This window comes from Notamacropus eugenii, chromosome 2, assembly GCF_028372415.1.
Source record: "Notamacropus eugenii isolate mMacEug1 chromosome 2, mMacEug1.pri_v2, whole genome shotgun sequence".
Lineage (NCBI taxonomy): Eukaryota > Metazoa > Chordata > Mammalia > Diprotodontia > Macropodidae > Notamacropus > Notamacropus eugenii.
The window spans coordinates 68838343-68853429 of record NC_092873.1 but is presented as its reverse complement, the minus strand read 5'-3'; the positions used below and the strand labels follow the sequence as shown (position 1 = coordinate 68853429).

General features: G+C 48.4%; 1 protein-coding gene across 1 annotated transcript in view; it reads left to right on the top strand.

The window, feature by feature from the left end:
* Positions 1 to 15087, top strand: part of COL6A1 (collagen type VI alpha 1 chain) — a 42849-nt gene that overhangs the window by 24471 nt on the left and 3291 nt on the right. The window contains exons 21-32 of the mRNA XM_072640798.1: positions 3087 to 3149; positions 3733 to 3795; positions 5645 to 5695; positions 5963 to 5998; positions 6626 to 6688; positions 7375 to 7440; positions 9393 to 9428; positions 9904 to 9940; positions 11163 to 11171; positions 11748 to 11881; positions 13452 to 13561; positions 14804 to 14987. Coding sequence (XP_072496899.1) covers positions 3087 to 3149; positions 3733 to 3795; positions 5645 to 5695; positions 5963 to 5998; positions 6626 to 6688; positions 7375 to 7440; positions 9393 to 9428; positions 9904 to 9940; positions 11163 to 11171; positions 11748 to 11881; positions 13452 to 13561; positions 14804 to 14987 — 852 coding nt within the window. The remainder of the gene's footprint in view (positions 1 to 3086; positions 3150 to 3732; positions 3796 to 5644; positions 5696 to 5962; positions 5999 to 6625; positions 6689 to 7374; positions 7441 to 9392; positions 9429 to 9903; positions 9941 to 11162; positions 11172 to 11747; positions 11882 to 13451; positions 13562 to 14803; positions 14988 to 15087) is intronic.

Sequence of the window (15087 nt, the reverse complement as noted above, 5' to 3'; positions counted from 1 at the left end):
CCTGAAAGTGCCTTCCAAATCCATTGAGGTGATTTCAGTGATTTGCATAGTCAATGAGCCCCCTTTCCTCCCTCTCTTGGGTACAGTCTGGGTACATTAGGGCCTGTTCACCCTTTGTCTCTTTTTGCTGAAACTGTCCAACGAGTCCAAAGGAGATGAGATTTTGATTTGAAAGTGAACTGTCCTCAAATCTAAAGGAGGGAGGACATTAGACCTTAAAGGATAATGTTGGGTCTGGAACCAAGAAGAGCCCGGACTTGAAATCAGGAGCCAAGCCCAGACTGATAGAGCTAGAGGGGGCTGCACCTAATGGAAATGCCCCTACCTCACCCCCTCATGCCTCCTCCAGAACTGCATCAGACTGGTTACTGCTAGCGACAAGACCACTCCACCAAGCCTTGGTGTCCTCATTCACAAAATGAGGGTTAACACCCACCATGACTCCACCACAGGAGTATTGTCAGGGGCCAGGAGGCTAACAGCAAGAGTGTTCTGTAAAAGGCACCATCCTCCCATGGGTTATCAGATTGTCTTCTGCTACTGTGGCTAATGACCATCAGGATTCCACACAATCTCGGGGTTTGAAGGGACCTCACTCAGGCCACTTGGTCAAACCTGTACCCTGATAGGAATCCCCCCCATATACTTGACAAGCCAATATCCCCAAGCCTCTGCTTGGGGACCTCCAATGAGGGTGGCCACCACCTCTCAAGGAGGCCCCTTCTGTGCTGGGACAGCTCTGATCATTCAGAAATATTCCTGATATAAACCTAATTTTAGCTCTTTGGCTTTCTCTCATTTCCCTCATTCTCCCCCTTTGAGGCCAGCAGGGCCAATCCTACCTCACAGCCCTTGGCTGCAAAGCCCCCGCTTCCTCCTGTTCCCAGTTGCCCCCCTCACCCAGACTCATAAGCTCAGGCTCCTCCACATCTTCTCTCCAACTCCCAGCCCACCCACTTGCTCTGTTGCCAGATCTCATCCTTTCTGCCTCCACACTCTGTCCCCTGGGTGCCCACCTTCAGCACCTCTGGGCAAGGCCATGGCAATAGCTTTCTCTTTGTTCTTCTGATCCCCAGTCTCCAACCCATCCCTCTTTCCTAAGACAACCCTGCCTTCAAGCAGCTTCCAGTTCAGTGAGCCATCTAAATGGAGCAGATCCTTCACACAAAACTGGCTACAAGTGTAGACACAGCCCCAATGATACCAATGCAGCCAAACCCTGGTGTGTGTGGGGGAGGGTGGCATCCCTGAGGGATGGTGTCCCCAAGTTTTCAGGCTGAAGTTTCTATTTAACCAGACCCTGCTCAGCTTCCAGCGTGGTTCCCAGGGCCAATCTTCTGAGCTCTACTTAGAGAAAATTCACAAACTCACTGTTTCCCTTTGCTCATCTCACCACCAACCCCCTGATAAAAACGTAAAAAGAAGGGAAGAGGTCAAAGGAGATGCAGCCCCCAAAGGAAGCTCATTTCACAAGAAGAAAAGTAAGAACAGGGCAGAATCTAGAAAGAGTGAGATCCAGAAAAACAGAAACGTCAAGAATCTGTGCCCAGGGGCAAAGAGATCTATTGCTGACTGCAGGCACCTCCTTCCTGCCCCCTTGGTTTACTGTAGCTTCAATTTTGTGAACCTCTTGCCAATACACGGAACAGTCTCAGCATTGTGGGAAACTCTGATGATGCTACCCAGGCTTGGCTGGGCCTTCTGCACAGTGACTCAGGAGCCTCATCAGGTGGTGCACCATTTACCTTCCTTTATTGATGCCCCTCACATCCGAATACAGACTAAACCCCTGAGACGTGGCTTCCTGATCCCAATGCTTTGGATTTGTGGGTCCTTCTGCATTCTCAGTTGTCAGGCCACTGCTATTGGGAGACCTCCACACCCCATCGTCCAGCAGACACCCCACTCTCCTCATCCAACCCAAATGTGCCTCTTTCCCACCCCTGTTTGTTTCTCATTCTGTTCTCTGGAGCCAAGCAAAACAAGGTTCATTCCCCCTCCTGGAGATGTCCCTTCTGAGACTTAAACACATTGTTTTGTCCTTCCTGGAGTGTTTTCTTTGCCAAGTTAAGCACCCCTAGTTTCTTGGTCTCAACCCCCCCTCAGCATCCTGGCTGCCTGTCTCTGGACTCACTCCAGTGGAACCAAAGGAAAGTCCCTTTCATCTCCCTGGGCCTCAGTTTCCTCTTCAGTAGAATAAGGGTCTCCTGAGTTTCCCTCCCACTCTCAGTCTGGGAGGGGGATGGGGGAAAGCGGGCAGGTAACCTCTGTGGGTCTGAGTCCAGCTCTTCTCTCTCTGTTTTTGATCTTGCATTCTAAATGCTTGACTCAAAGAATGTGGGAGCTAGAAGGACCCAATGACCTCTGGTGGATGGAGTCCTCCCACCAGTGATCTCTCACGTCCAGCCAACAAATAAATGACTCATTTTTATGTGGTGCTATTATCTTATCGGAGCTTCACAATATCCTGTTAGGTCTGACCCATTAGCATTCTCACTTTACAAAGGAGAAAACTGAGGTTCAGAGAGGACAGGGTCATGTGACCAATATGAATCAGAACAATGTTTGAACTTGGGCTTTCTTGACCCCACGCTGCCTCCTCACCCCAAACACCTTCCTGTTTGGGAACCCTAGGGGTCTAGGGGTGAAAACTCAAAGCCCAGCTGTAGGAAGGGGGCTTACAGGCTAGGTCCTCTCTGTCTGGACACTATTCTCTCTGCCAGGCCCGTGACTCCAGCACAGGCCATGATGCTAGGCCCAGGAAGCTCCCCTCTTGCCCTCCCAAATGCCCCATTTATCCCCCTGGGCCTCATATGCCAACTTTTGAAGTAACCTCACTCCTATGCAACTTGACCAGAACCCTGACAGTGGAAGGCAAGCTAGATCATACTAGCTCATCAGACCTGAAGGAATCCAGGGGTTTCCCAAGAACATCACCTGAAGGTGTTTCCCTGAACAAACAACCTTCCCAAATCCACGAACAGAAGCAATTTTGCCAAAGATGGTGGCACTTGAGGTTTTGGGGGGCATCCTGACTGGGACAGCATGGCCCCAGAAACTTGTTGAATTCTTCTGTTCCCATGCAGGGTGAGGCTGGGCCTGTTGGACCAAAGGGTTACCGAGGAGATGAAGGCCCCCCAGGAATCGAGGTGAGTGAATCACCAAGGCTGGTGCATCCAGCCTTGCTCTGTACCTCAATGTTGTCAAGGTCACAGAAGATCCCTCATTCTCCAAGGGTGGGCAGCAGAATTATCCCAACTCATCTGCTTCTCTCCTCAATGTATTTTTATAGTATGACTGTGTATGGAGGTCAGACATCCATTTGGAATGAGGCGTGGTGTAAGATGTTGGTTTAAGCCTAGCTTCTGCCAGATCCTTTTCCGATTTCCCAGCAGTTATTACTGAATAGGGAGTTCCATCCTAGGTAGCATTCTGGGCTGGATCCTATACATGAGTTCTCAACTCTCCCCAAACATTCTTCCCCATTTACTATCCCTGGAATGACCTCTTTTCCCAGGACACATGTGATCTTCCTCTCCCTCTTTCCCCAAATTCTCTCCAGGCCTCTCCTTATTTGCTTTGAAAGACACAACTGTATTTTCTCACCCTACTTCTTCTCTGGATCTCATAAGATTTCCCTTTTTTCTGGCATGAATGAGAACTTAATGGAGACCCCCAAGCCCTGAAAGCTAATCTAATTACCCTATGGTGATTCTTCCTCCTACTTTTCAGGGTCCCAGAGGAGCCCCAGGCCTCACAGGCCCTCCTGGAGATCCTGGGCTGATGGGTGAGAGGGTGAGTGAACTCATTACTAAGGGCTGCCAACCACTCAGGAGGGGAGGTCTTGCCTCTGGTTTTCCTGGGCGGGCACTAGAAGATGAGGGAAGGGGAGCTCGTGTAATGGCTGGGGAAAGGGGAGCACATTGCAGAGTCCAGCATCCTGGAGGGAGAGTTTACCCACTCACTGATCTTCAGTAGGGTAGGGGGACCAACAGCAGAGCCTAGGAAAGATAGATAGAACAGCTGGAGAGAAGGATGGCATTCCATTAGGAAAAACACAAAAACAAACCACCTCCTCTTCAGTTCCAGATGACTAAAGGCTTCCTCCTCACATGCCCCACTCCCAGATACAGAATCTCTTCCATGTGTACATCTTCCCTTGGCTTCCAAAGGGGCTGAGTGTGCTGGCAGCCCATGGGAGGCCTCCAAGAAGGAACCTATCACTCAAAGACAGGAAGCCCTAGGGCCAAGATGAATGGTGAAAAAGGGGGGAGACAGAAGGAGGGAAGGAGGGCAGGGGAGGAGAAGTGCTATCTCCCACCCTCTCCCTTTGTGATCCAACTAGGCCAACTTGTAAGACCTGAGATCAAGGCAGCTTCCTCAAGGCTCCTGTAACTGGGATCCCTTTGGGTCTCACTTTGGGCTTCACTATCTGGGGCAAAAAGACAAGGAGTTGAGTTGATTGAAAGGAGCAGGAAGGACACTGGCTGGAAATCCAGGTGCCTGGGTTCTCATCCCAAGGTTGCCAGGAATTTTCTCTGTGACCTTGGGAAAGTCACTGACCCTCTATGGGCCTCAGTTTCCCCATATGTAAAGACAAAATGGCCTCTGAGGTTCCTTCTGGCTCTGGACTCTGACTTAGGGACAGTACCACCATATACAAACTCTCTTATGTTATTATACATAGGTGTAAATAAAAGGGGTTGGCCACAGAGCTGGTCTCTCCCAAGCTTGCATTCATCCATGAAATACCACAACCAGCAGGAGTAATCCCTCGTAACCTGAGAAAGAAGATGCAGGGTCAGGGGTCACCATGGCTTTTCTTCTCCAGAGGGTTTCCATTAGGAGAGAAACAGCCATCTCTCCATAACCCTCAGTAGTAGGGACTATGTACAAGTGAAATCAGGTGGGACTGAAGCAATGATGTGGGTCTCAGCCCCCAGGGGCTAAGGTTGGGTGAGAAGAAATAGAGATCTTGGCCCCTCATGGAGCTCCATGACCTCAGGACCCACGTGAATGGGACCAGGGTCTGCCATCCCGTGCCTCCCCAAGCAAAGACTCGCCATGGCTCAGCAACCCTACCTAAAGAGGTTTGGACCCAGTGCCAAAGCCTGATGTGATTATCATAGTCGATGTAAGAATCAGTTATCTGTGTAGGGAGGAATGTGGCCACTTAACTGCCCCACCTCTACCCCATCCGTGCCTCTCTATGTGGCGTCCTGGAGCTGGATCAGGGAGTTCACTGGGGCCACATTGATTTTCCAGCCTTCTTCAAAGGGCAGATGCTGTGACTTCCCTTATAACTTGTGGTTTATCTAAACTTTAGACTACTTGACATTTTTGTGTGGGAGAGAGCTTCAGCTTTGGAAGCATGGGTCTATCTGCCCGAGGCATATCCATCTGGGCCAGACAGCTCTGTCCTCACTGCAGGCCAGGGAAGCCACTTTCTGGATCAAGGCAGAAAGGATGTTCAGAGTGGGCACCCAGCTGGAAAATTGCTTTTTCTTTGGCTGATAGGAGGGGGTGTGGATTGGGAGGGATAGCACCTCCAGGAGGGCTACAGAGAAGGTCAAGCCCAGGGAAAGGACTTCTCCCTTAGGTGACAAGGAGTTCTCAGTCATTTTGGGGCATCTACTTATTATAGGGTGAAGATGGGCCCCCTGGGAATGGAACAGAAGGCTTCCCGGGCTTTCCAGTAAGTAAGCTTTTTTCTTTGCAGAATTTAGAATTTAAAATTTTCTTTGTACAATTTAGAATACTTTTCCTGCCCCTCCCCACCCCTAACCAAAAGGTTAGGCAGCCAATGACCTCAGACAAGCCCCTTGCTTCTGTGGGGTAGAGGCCCCTTGTCTGCCTCCCCCAGGGACAGCCCCACTCATCGGGCTCAATCACACCATCCCCAAAGGAAATACTTCTCTCACAATCTGCTTACATATGTCCCCTCTCCTTTTCTCTCCCTCAGGGATATCCAGGGAATAGGGGTCCTCCTGGCATAAATGTGAGTATAGACCTTGGCTCCCTCTTGATGCCCTGTCTAGGAGGGTAAGGGGTTCTTGTGAAAGTCTAGTTCTATTCCACCTGTGTGTCTCTGAGGGCACCTAACTCTGAAAAGTGGACTCCAACATGGGCAGCACTAGAAGACTTGTCTCCAGTCCAAGCCTCTCTTACCATGAGCCAAACTGGAATGCCAAGATAGGAGCCCAAGCCTGTCCACCAAGAGATTCCCTTCTACTGCATGGGTCCCACCCAGCCAAGGTCAATGGGAGACCATGACTTAAGTCTCCAGAGCTAAGTTGATCCACTTCTTTACTGGCTGCCCCTTTCCTGGGCCTCCCACCCTCCCACCCCAGAGTAGAGCTATGGAGTTCCATGGAGCTCTATGAACATGTGGGCAGTACTGGGATCATCCTCCACTCCTTACTCTGGGATATTTGGGTTTCAATCTTCCCCCCCCAAAATGGACAGTGTGGATTCTGTATTGTTTTTGTGTACTTGCCTGCTCTGATCATTCATGAAGTCCTTGGTCCCAGCATCATCACATGGCCACGGGCCATGGCAGGCACATCATGGGGATCATTCAGGACCCACCCTGTCCTAATCAGAGCCATCTTCTCCCCACGGACAGGGCACTAAAGGCTATCCTGGCGTCAAGGGAGACGAAGGAGAAGCTGGTGACCCTGGCGAGGATGTAAGTAATGACCAGATGGAGCCATCCCCCTCAACCCCACCTGTGACTTAAAGGTAAACTCTGGCCATCCCCAGACACCAATAATTTAAAGACAAACTCCTGAAAATCTGCCCTTTTATATACCACCTGTGAGAGCCAGGCAATCTCTTCCTCAATATGCTGATGTGATGACTCTCAGGTCTCTTCCATGTTTGTCTTCATGCCCTCTAGTGATCCATGTAGCAGCCTACCTATACCTTCTCTTCCTGGACTCGTTTCCTCTATATCTCCCCATCCAGCCTTTGCAGGGCTCTGCCTTGGGCTCAGAGACCAGGGGCCCAAGCACCCTAGCACACACACACAGACACACAAACGCACACACATACACATTTTCACAGAAAATGCCTAGTTCTGTCACATCTTTCCTTGCTGGTGCCTTCTCCTTGGGTGTGCAAGCCCTCACTGGTAATACACTGTGGCCTGCTTACACCCACCATTGTCCTTCCCATTGCTTCTTATGGCACCCACACTTCTGTTCTCCAAGAGAAACACCAGCCTAACTGGGAGTGTGATCCTTCCGCTCAGTTACAAACCAGTTTAGAAACATTAGGACCCTCTGGCCAGCACAAAGCCTGGCCGGGGCAGAAAGACCTTCTTGTGGGATGGATTTTCCAAACAAATGATGGTCTTTTCTTGCTTTATTCCAGAACAACGACATCTCACCACCAGGGATTAAAGGGGCCAAGGGTTATAGAGGCCCAGAAGGTCCTGCTGTAAGTAGCATCAGTGCACAAAGGGCTCTGGGGGGAAGAGGAAGGACAGGAACAGCTGAGGGGGGTCGGCTGTCTCTTTTGGCTTCTTCTTCCCTTTTTTTGGCAGCCTCTGAGGGTCCCTCCCTTTGACATCCAGCCCAGCTTTAAAACAGACCAGCTCTGGTTCCTGGCCTTGGAGCCAGACAGTGTCTGGGAGCCCCTGGCCAGCTAAGACGGGCACAAAATCTAGAAGGGGTGTTCTAAGCTTTCTGTGAATTGTCTGACGTGGCCGAGTCAGCAGACCAAAATCTTGTCTCTCTGGCATGGGCTGTTTGGCTGGGCTGCTGGGAGAGAGTTTATATTAAGCAGCTACGAAGCCGGGAGCCAAGTTTTTGATTTTTCCACTGAATGCCTTAGGGCGTCTGACCTTTAGGGCTCCCCAGGGCAACTCAAGCGGGACAGTCAACTGAAGGAAGGCGCAAATCTGAGGGGCAGGAATGAGAGCTGCCAACCCATGAGGGGTGGAAAGATGGACAGAGATGACCCGCCATAACTGTGGAGCTCTTTAAGTGACTGGGGCTGGGTGGGGATAGTGGGTAGAGTGTGAGCCTGGAGTCAGGGAGACCTGAGTTTGAATTCTGTTCAGATGCTCATCAGCAAGTCCCCTAACCTCTCAGCTTCACTGTCCTTATCTGTAACAGATGAGTTATAATACCTGTGGCACCTAGAGATAATTAATGCTTGGAAAGCCTTTGCATTAAATGTCGATGCTAGTTACTGTTCTTATGAAGACTCACCCATGAAAATCTTTTCCCGACATCTGGGCAACATCACAAAGCAGGGCCCAAACATTTTCAACTAAGAGGTGATTCTTTTCACATCCAAAAACCTCTGGGCCCCCTCTGAAGGATAGTAATAGCAATACCCTCAGTACCCTCTGTTAGGAAGAGTCACAGTGAAACAAACTCCTTGGATGTTGGGGCCACTCTCTGGCAGGTGCAGCACAGCCAACAAGCATGAGACCTCACCTTGATGGGGGAGAGAGGAGGCAGGGGAGGCAATAGGCTTAGTCCGTCTTCTAGAACGGAGACTGATGTGGGGCAGGAGCAGGAAGGAAGTGCTGACCTTGAATCTCAGCTCTACCATTTGTTCACTGTATGGCTTTGAGAAAGGAATTTCACTTTTCTGAGCCTCAGTTTCACCAACGGAAAAATGAGAGGGTCAGATGAGTTGGCTCCATGGCTGGGATCCAGCATGTGTGCCTGTCTCAACCTTGCCCATTCCTCCTTGGTGGGAAAGTGGAGCAGTGGGAGGGCCATGGGAGTGGGCAGAGGTAACCCAGTCACTCAAGCATGGAACAGGAATCCTCAGCATCCTTCATCCTCCTCCCATGCTCCCCAGCACCACCACCATAACTGGTTTTATATGGTACCATAAGGTTTGCAAAGAACCCCTAGGCATGATCTCATTTAAGCCAGCTCAGCAAACCCACTGCAGACAGGAAAGATGGGCAACATATAGTGGTAAAGTGGTAACGGCCACCTCCCGCCTCCCAGACTGAAGGATAGTAGCTGGAATCTCTGGCCTTTGACCTGTTCTTGGCCTAGCCACATGGGCCTGTGCCTGTGTGCAGAAACCCAGCAGTTCCTTTTACCACTCAGCTTTTCTTCAGCATGGACTTACACTCACCTGAGGATTCCCCCAAGTGGGAAAATTCCCCAGCCTGAGGAGTCAGTTCATGATCCAGATCAGTGCTTGAGCACCCATCAGCAGGAGTATTCTGGGCCCTGGCTGGGGGCTGTGGACAAGCCATTGTATGGGTTCTGAGTGTCGGAGGTAGAGGATGCCACTCACCTCTGAGATAGCCCTGGAGAGGCAAAGGCCAATGGCGCATTCTCCTTGACCATTGCCTCACCCATTTTCCTTGTTTTTTTCATTGTCTTCTCCTCTTAATGTATTTTTGTCTCACACAGGGACCCCCAGGACCCACAGGGCCTCCAGGACCAGATGTGAGTAAATCAAACTCCCCACTGGCCCACTTTCCCATGATTACTTCCCTTCTATTGGCCTAAGCCACAGAACGTGGCACTCTGGTGAAATTAATCGGACCTTAGGTCATCATGGAACTTAAACCCACCACCTTGCTTCCAGAGCCAGAGCTTGTTTAGGAACTGAACCAAGCTGGAGGGTTGCAGAGTCCCAGAAGCTGAGAATCCAAGAGGAGTAGGGATATAGATGGACCAAGGGACATCCCCTCTATGGACCTCAGTAAAAGCTTGTAAAAGCGGGGCTTTGGACCACATAAGCTCTAAAGTTCGTTCTGGGGCTATATCCATGATGAAGGCTCGCTGGCCTCCCAGTTCTCCTGAAGGCTAGGCCTGCTTGCCCTAGAACTTGCAATCAGCCAAGTGGCCACCTTCCCACTGGGGTGCCCAAGGGCTTCTGCTGCTGCAGACTGATGCCTCTTTACTCTGTCCTTCTCAGGAATGTGAAATCCTGGACATAATCATGAAAATGTGCTGTAAGTAATCACCTGTGCATGTGTAATGACTCAAATAAGCATGTCTGGAGGTGTTTGGTTTTTGGAAAGGAAGGGGTGTTGTTCTTCAAGCCAGTCCCTCAGTTAAGCAATAACCATGTGCTGGCATCATGCTCAGTGACAAGGACACAAGAACCAAATCGACCTCCATGAGAATGGACTTGCAGAGATTTTTATGTTTTGAACATCCTTATGTTATATCTTTGTACATTCATAAAAATAGTGCAGCATCCCCAGAGATACATGGCAGGAATGTTCCTATCCCCGGTTTGCAGATTAGGAGAGCAGGACACTCAAGGAGGTAAGGGGACCTGCCTAAGGTCACAAAGTCAAGAAGTGTCCAACCAGGATGTGAACCCAAGGCTCCCAACTCTCTGTCCTGTGCTCTTTCCCCTATCCCTCGCTGAACAAGGATGACCTAGTCTGGCATGTTCTAGATGCCAATAGGATAGTTTTGACAAAATGGATGAGCAAATTCCATGAAAATGGGGACAATTCCCTGAACCAGTTGTGGTAATCCTGCTAGTTAATCACTAGCTGGTTGTCAATGAGTGAATGCCCAGTGACCAGTAGGTGAGCATTGAATTCAGTCAAAATGGCATCCCTATATGGTATAGCAGAGTCAAATTCAAATAGAAACAAAGATCACTAAACCATACCAATAAGTCTCTGGGCCACACATTGACTCAGAAAACCACATGTGAATATTATCTGTACTCTATTGTGTTTTTATTTGCTTTGGTAAATATTGTCCAATTGCACTTTAACCTGGCTTGGGCCACCATATGTGTGATACCTCTGGCAGCCTTGGGGGAGGCATTGCTGCCATTATGCCCATGTCTGTTGTGCTTCCCCGGAGTGTCCAGCACAGATGAACACCAGAGCATTATGGTGTCCCTACTCTGCTCTCTCCCTAGCAGCCCAAACCAGATGTTTTTTTCTTAGGGGACTTAAATTTCCCTTCAAAGCCAGTAGCTTCTTCAAATGACCATCCTCCCCATGGCAAGATTCCCTAAACTATGGCAGGATCCTCCTAGAATTTCAAAGCAGAGACTTCTACACCTAGGAGGCCCACATCAAGGCCAGATGCAGAGAAAAATGCCCACGCTCCTTCAGATGGAGAGCGTACCCTATTTTCTGGTTAACTGCCACATGAAGTCTTTGTTGTATTTTAATTTCCTCTCTTTCCTTTTCTTTCCCCTAGCTTGCTGTGGTGAGTAACAATCACTTTGCAACTCTTTTAAAAATGTGCGTTTTATGTTTGTGTCATTTTCCAGCCGCTGCAAGGTGGCCAGCCCGATTCGGACTGCAGGAGTTCAATGTTCGACCCTCCCAGGGCATGTTGGGTTCAGGCATAAATTAGTACAGACAGTTCAGATACATGCATTAGAACCTTGTAATGGTGCCAAGGCCAGGAGACAATGGCAGCCTCCCTGGGACAGGCTCCCCAACTATTAATAGAGCAGTGTCTGAAATGACAGAGAATTCTACAGGAGGCTAACAAATCAATAGAGAATGTCATCGTCACCAAAAATAGGGCCTACTATAATATTGGGGGGGGGGGGAAGAGAAGAGTCTTTTCTCTTTCCCTCTCTGTTATGTCTCAGGCATGCTGGGAATCCCAAACCAACAGATAAATAATGTATAAATCTCAAACTAATGGATAAATAGCCTCAGCAGGAACAGTTTGAGTCTCTGAGGGGGACTCATCTCAAGCTACCTCAATGCTCAGCCTTGGGAAGGCTTGCCAGGGGTGGTAACACTTCTTCTGTCTCCTGTTTTGGAATAGAATGTAAGTGTGGACCCATCGACATTCTCTTCGTGTTGGACAGTTCAGAAAGCATTGGTCTTCAGAACTTTGAGATTGCCAAAGACTTCATTGTCAAGGTCATAGACAGGCTGAGCAGAGATGAATTAGTCAAGGTAAGACCCTAGAACTCCCAATGTCAGAGTTCCTTGGAACACACCTGACAAGAGTTCCTTCCACAGCACACTGCCTCAGAAGCCCTCCAAGGGAGTCCACCCCACCTTAGGGCATCTCTCATCAGAAGGAAGCCTTTCCTGCCCTCTGAAGCAGCCCTGTTGACAGGCCCCCTTCTGTTCTTAAACAAAGAGGTTTCCTTTCTCCTAGGGAACCTTGATTTCAGACAATATTTCTTAGCCTGCATATTTCCTATATGTCAAGCAATGTTCAGCAGTTATCCAACTGTGTGTTGACTCCAGAAGATTATGCATAGTAGGGCCAAATGTCATTTTCACAAAACACGCAGTGATGGTAAGGGAACTCACTTCCATGCCTTATCACTGCAGGACATTGTGATTAACCTGCCCACATTTTAACCACCATTTAAATGGTAGTTACCATGTTGGTGAAGCGTTCCCATGACACCATGCCCAGAAGAAAAATCAGCTAAGACCTTCTAAGTCATTTGCTAAACACTCTGAATGAATCAGTCATCCCACCATCAAATGTTCATTTAAAGAAGAGAAAGGGAGGGATCCTCACCCCCATGTTCCTCCCACTAATCATCCAGTTCCCTCCAAATGTGGGGCTGAATGCACAATGGTGAATGGTAAAAAGGAAGGGAGTTGGAGAGTTTGGCCAACCTCATGGACGCAAGAGAATCTGAGTCACCATGGCCTTTCACAAAGTATCCCCTGTGGCGACCTCCACCAGGATGAGAGAATCTTGAGTACAGACTACTGTAGAACTCCATAGAATTCCAGAACCTCAGAGCTGGAAAAGATCTCAGAGATTTATCTAGTCTAACCCTTACCAGACACGTTAAATTCAACAACTAATGATTAAGTACTTTATGCATGCTAGGCCATTGAGACAAAAGAAAAGAATGAAACAAGGTTTGCCCTCAAGGAATTTAGTCCCCTTCACAACATATCCAAGAAGTCACCCAACCTTTGCTTGAAGACCTCCAGGGAGAAGGAGCTCATTCTATTTGGGGACAGGTTTCTCACAATTAGGATATTTCCTTACAATTAGCCTAAATTCTTAACTTCATATGGAAAATACAGAAGAAAAGTGGTCTTCCAAAAATCAGGCCTCATCTGCCTATCAGACTGATTTACATGATTTTTCCCTCATGTTCCCTTCCAAACATCCAAGGAGTTTAGAGCCATTAATGCATCCAAGGTCACAGTCCCCTGTTGTTTCTGCACACCTTGATTAGCTACCATACCTGGATGTCCACTTTCATTTTTAAAATAATGTTTTCCAAGAAAGGCTTGTGACAGAGTGAGATCCAAGGCTGATGGGTGAACAACCTAGGGCACCCATCCAATATAGAAATTTAGAGACTAAATGACTGAGTTTAGGAGATGATTTTTCATCCATTCGTTCATTCATTCAGATTAAAAATGGACAATTGGAAAGAGGTGAGAGAAAGCTTGGTGATTCCCTGCCCTTCCCTTTCTCATGGGAAATGGCTCCATCTTGGTTCTGACTCTGTCCACTTTCTTCATCAACCCTGTTTTATAGTTTGAACCTGGCGAGTCCCATGCAGGCGTTGTCCAATACAGCCATAACCTAATGCAGGAGCATGTGAGCTTGAGTGATAGCAACATCCAGAATGCCCATGACCTGAAAGAGTAAGTATCCCCCCTCCCCTTCATGGTTGCCCAGTCAACCAGAATCTGGAGCTCCACCAGCTGTTGGATGCTAATAGTAGAAGGAATAGTATTAATTTTTGAATTAACATTGAATTGACATTCAATTGAAACCTCCTCTTGCCTCCATGTGACCAGTCACTCTATGGAGCCATAAATGGGTCTTCTGAGAGAAAAATTCTCCCAAGCCTGCATGAACCAAAAGGGGACTTTCCTCCATAGCCTTACGTAATGGAAAGTAATGTGACTAAGTGTGAGTGTAGGCTTGATTTGACAGCTAGGAAGGCCACTCAGGTACTGGAGACAGCAAGATGGTCAGGCTGTCTGCTCCCTGCCCCCAGAGCCCAAGGGGCCAGCCTCTGGGAGCTAGAGCCGAACCCTCCAGCAACCTTCAATTCTTCTTTGATCATGTAACTGTAACCTGAGCATTATGAACAGGGCATGTTTAAGAGTACATGTGCCTCCTTCTAGAAAGATTATCCAATGATGGTGTCATTATTCTATTTTCTATTTCTTTGAAGATGGATCAGGCTACAAATATTCTTCCTTGATTGTTTCCTTCCCCAAAGAAATCATCGAGTGAATGCAAATACAGACAGAATAAGAGAAAAGAGAAGCACAAATCTATCCCTCTCCAAAAAGAAAGAATGAAATCACTTGAAGGCTTTTTGTTGACTTCTCAGTATCCTCGTTACAGGTGTTTGTCCAAAAGAGTTGCTGTCAAAATGATGTTATCCTTCAATTAGTCATTCAATAAGCAATTATTAAGTGCCGACTATGTACCAGCCACTCTTTCAGGCACTGAAGTACAAAAGCAAAAGGAAACAAAAGTCTTCCCCCAGGGAGTTGACATTCTATCTATCCTATGACACTTTGCCAGGTGAGATGAGGATAGGCCATGAGCATCTATCCTCACCCTTTCACAAATGTCTAAATGACAAAGGTCAGGTGGGGGACAGGAGGCTAATCAAACTTGCCACTTGGTCCCCAGTAGGACCATGACAATCTATTATCTTAAGCAAATATAATTTGTGCACTCATTTCTCCACTCAAGGAGAAACTGGAATGACTGATAGACCAAGGGAATCCTTCTGATGGTGCATTCTCTATGGTCCAAGGATGTCTTCTGTAAGATGGTGGCTGTTGTTAGGACATTGCTACTGAGGGAAGGGTACTTTCCCATTGAGAGAGGCCTTGAGTTCTAATCTCCCTCTGTGAATTCAGGGCAGTGAAGAAACTCCAATGGATGGCCGGAGGCACCTTCACTGGCGAGGCCCTTCAGTACACAAGGAGTAACCTACTGCCTCCCACCCAGAATGAACGGATCGCTCTTGTCATCACAGATGGGCGGTCAGACACTGAACGTGATACAACCCCTCTAACTGTGCTCTGTGGAGCAGATGTTGTGGTAAGTAGGAGGAGGCAACTCGACTGAATTCTGGGGCCATTGTACAGGTCATAAAAGGAGAAACAAGAGAGTCTTCTTCACTGTTGATTCTAGTAGATTT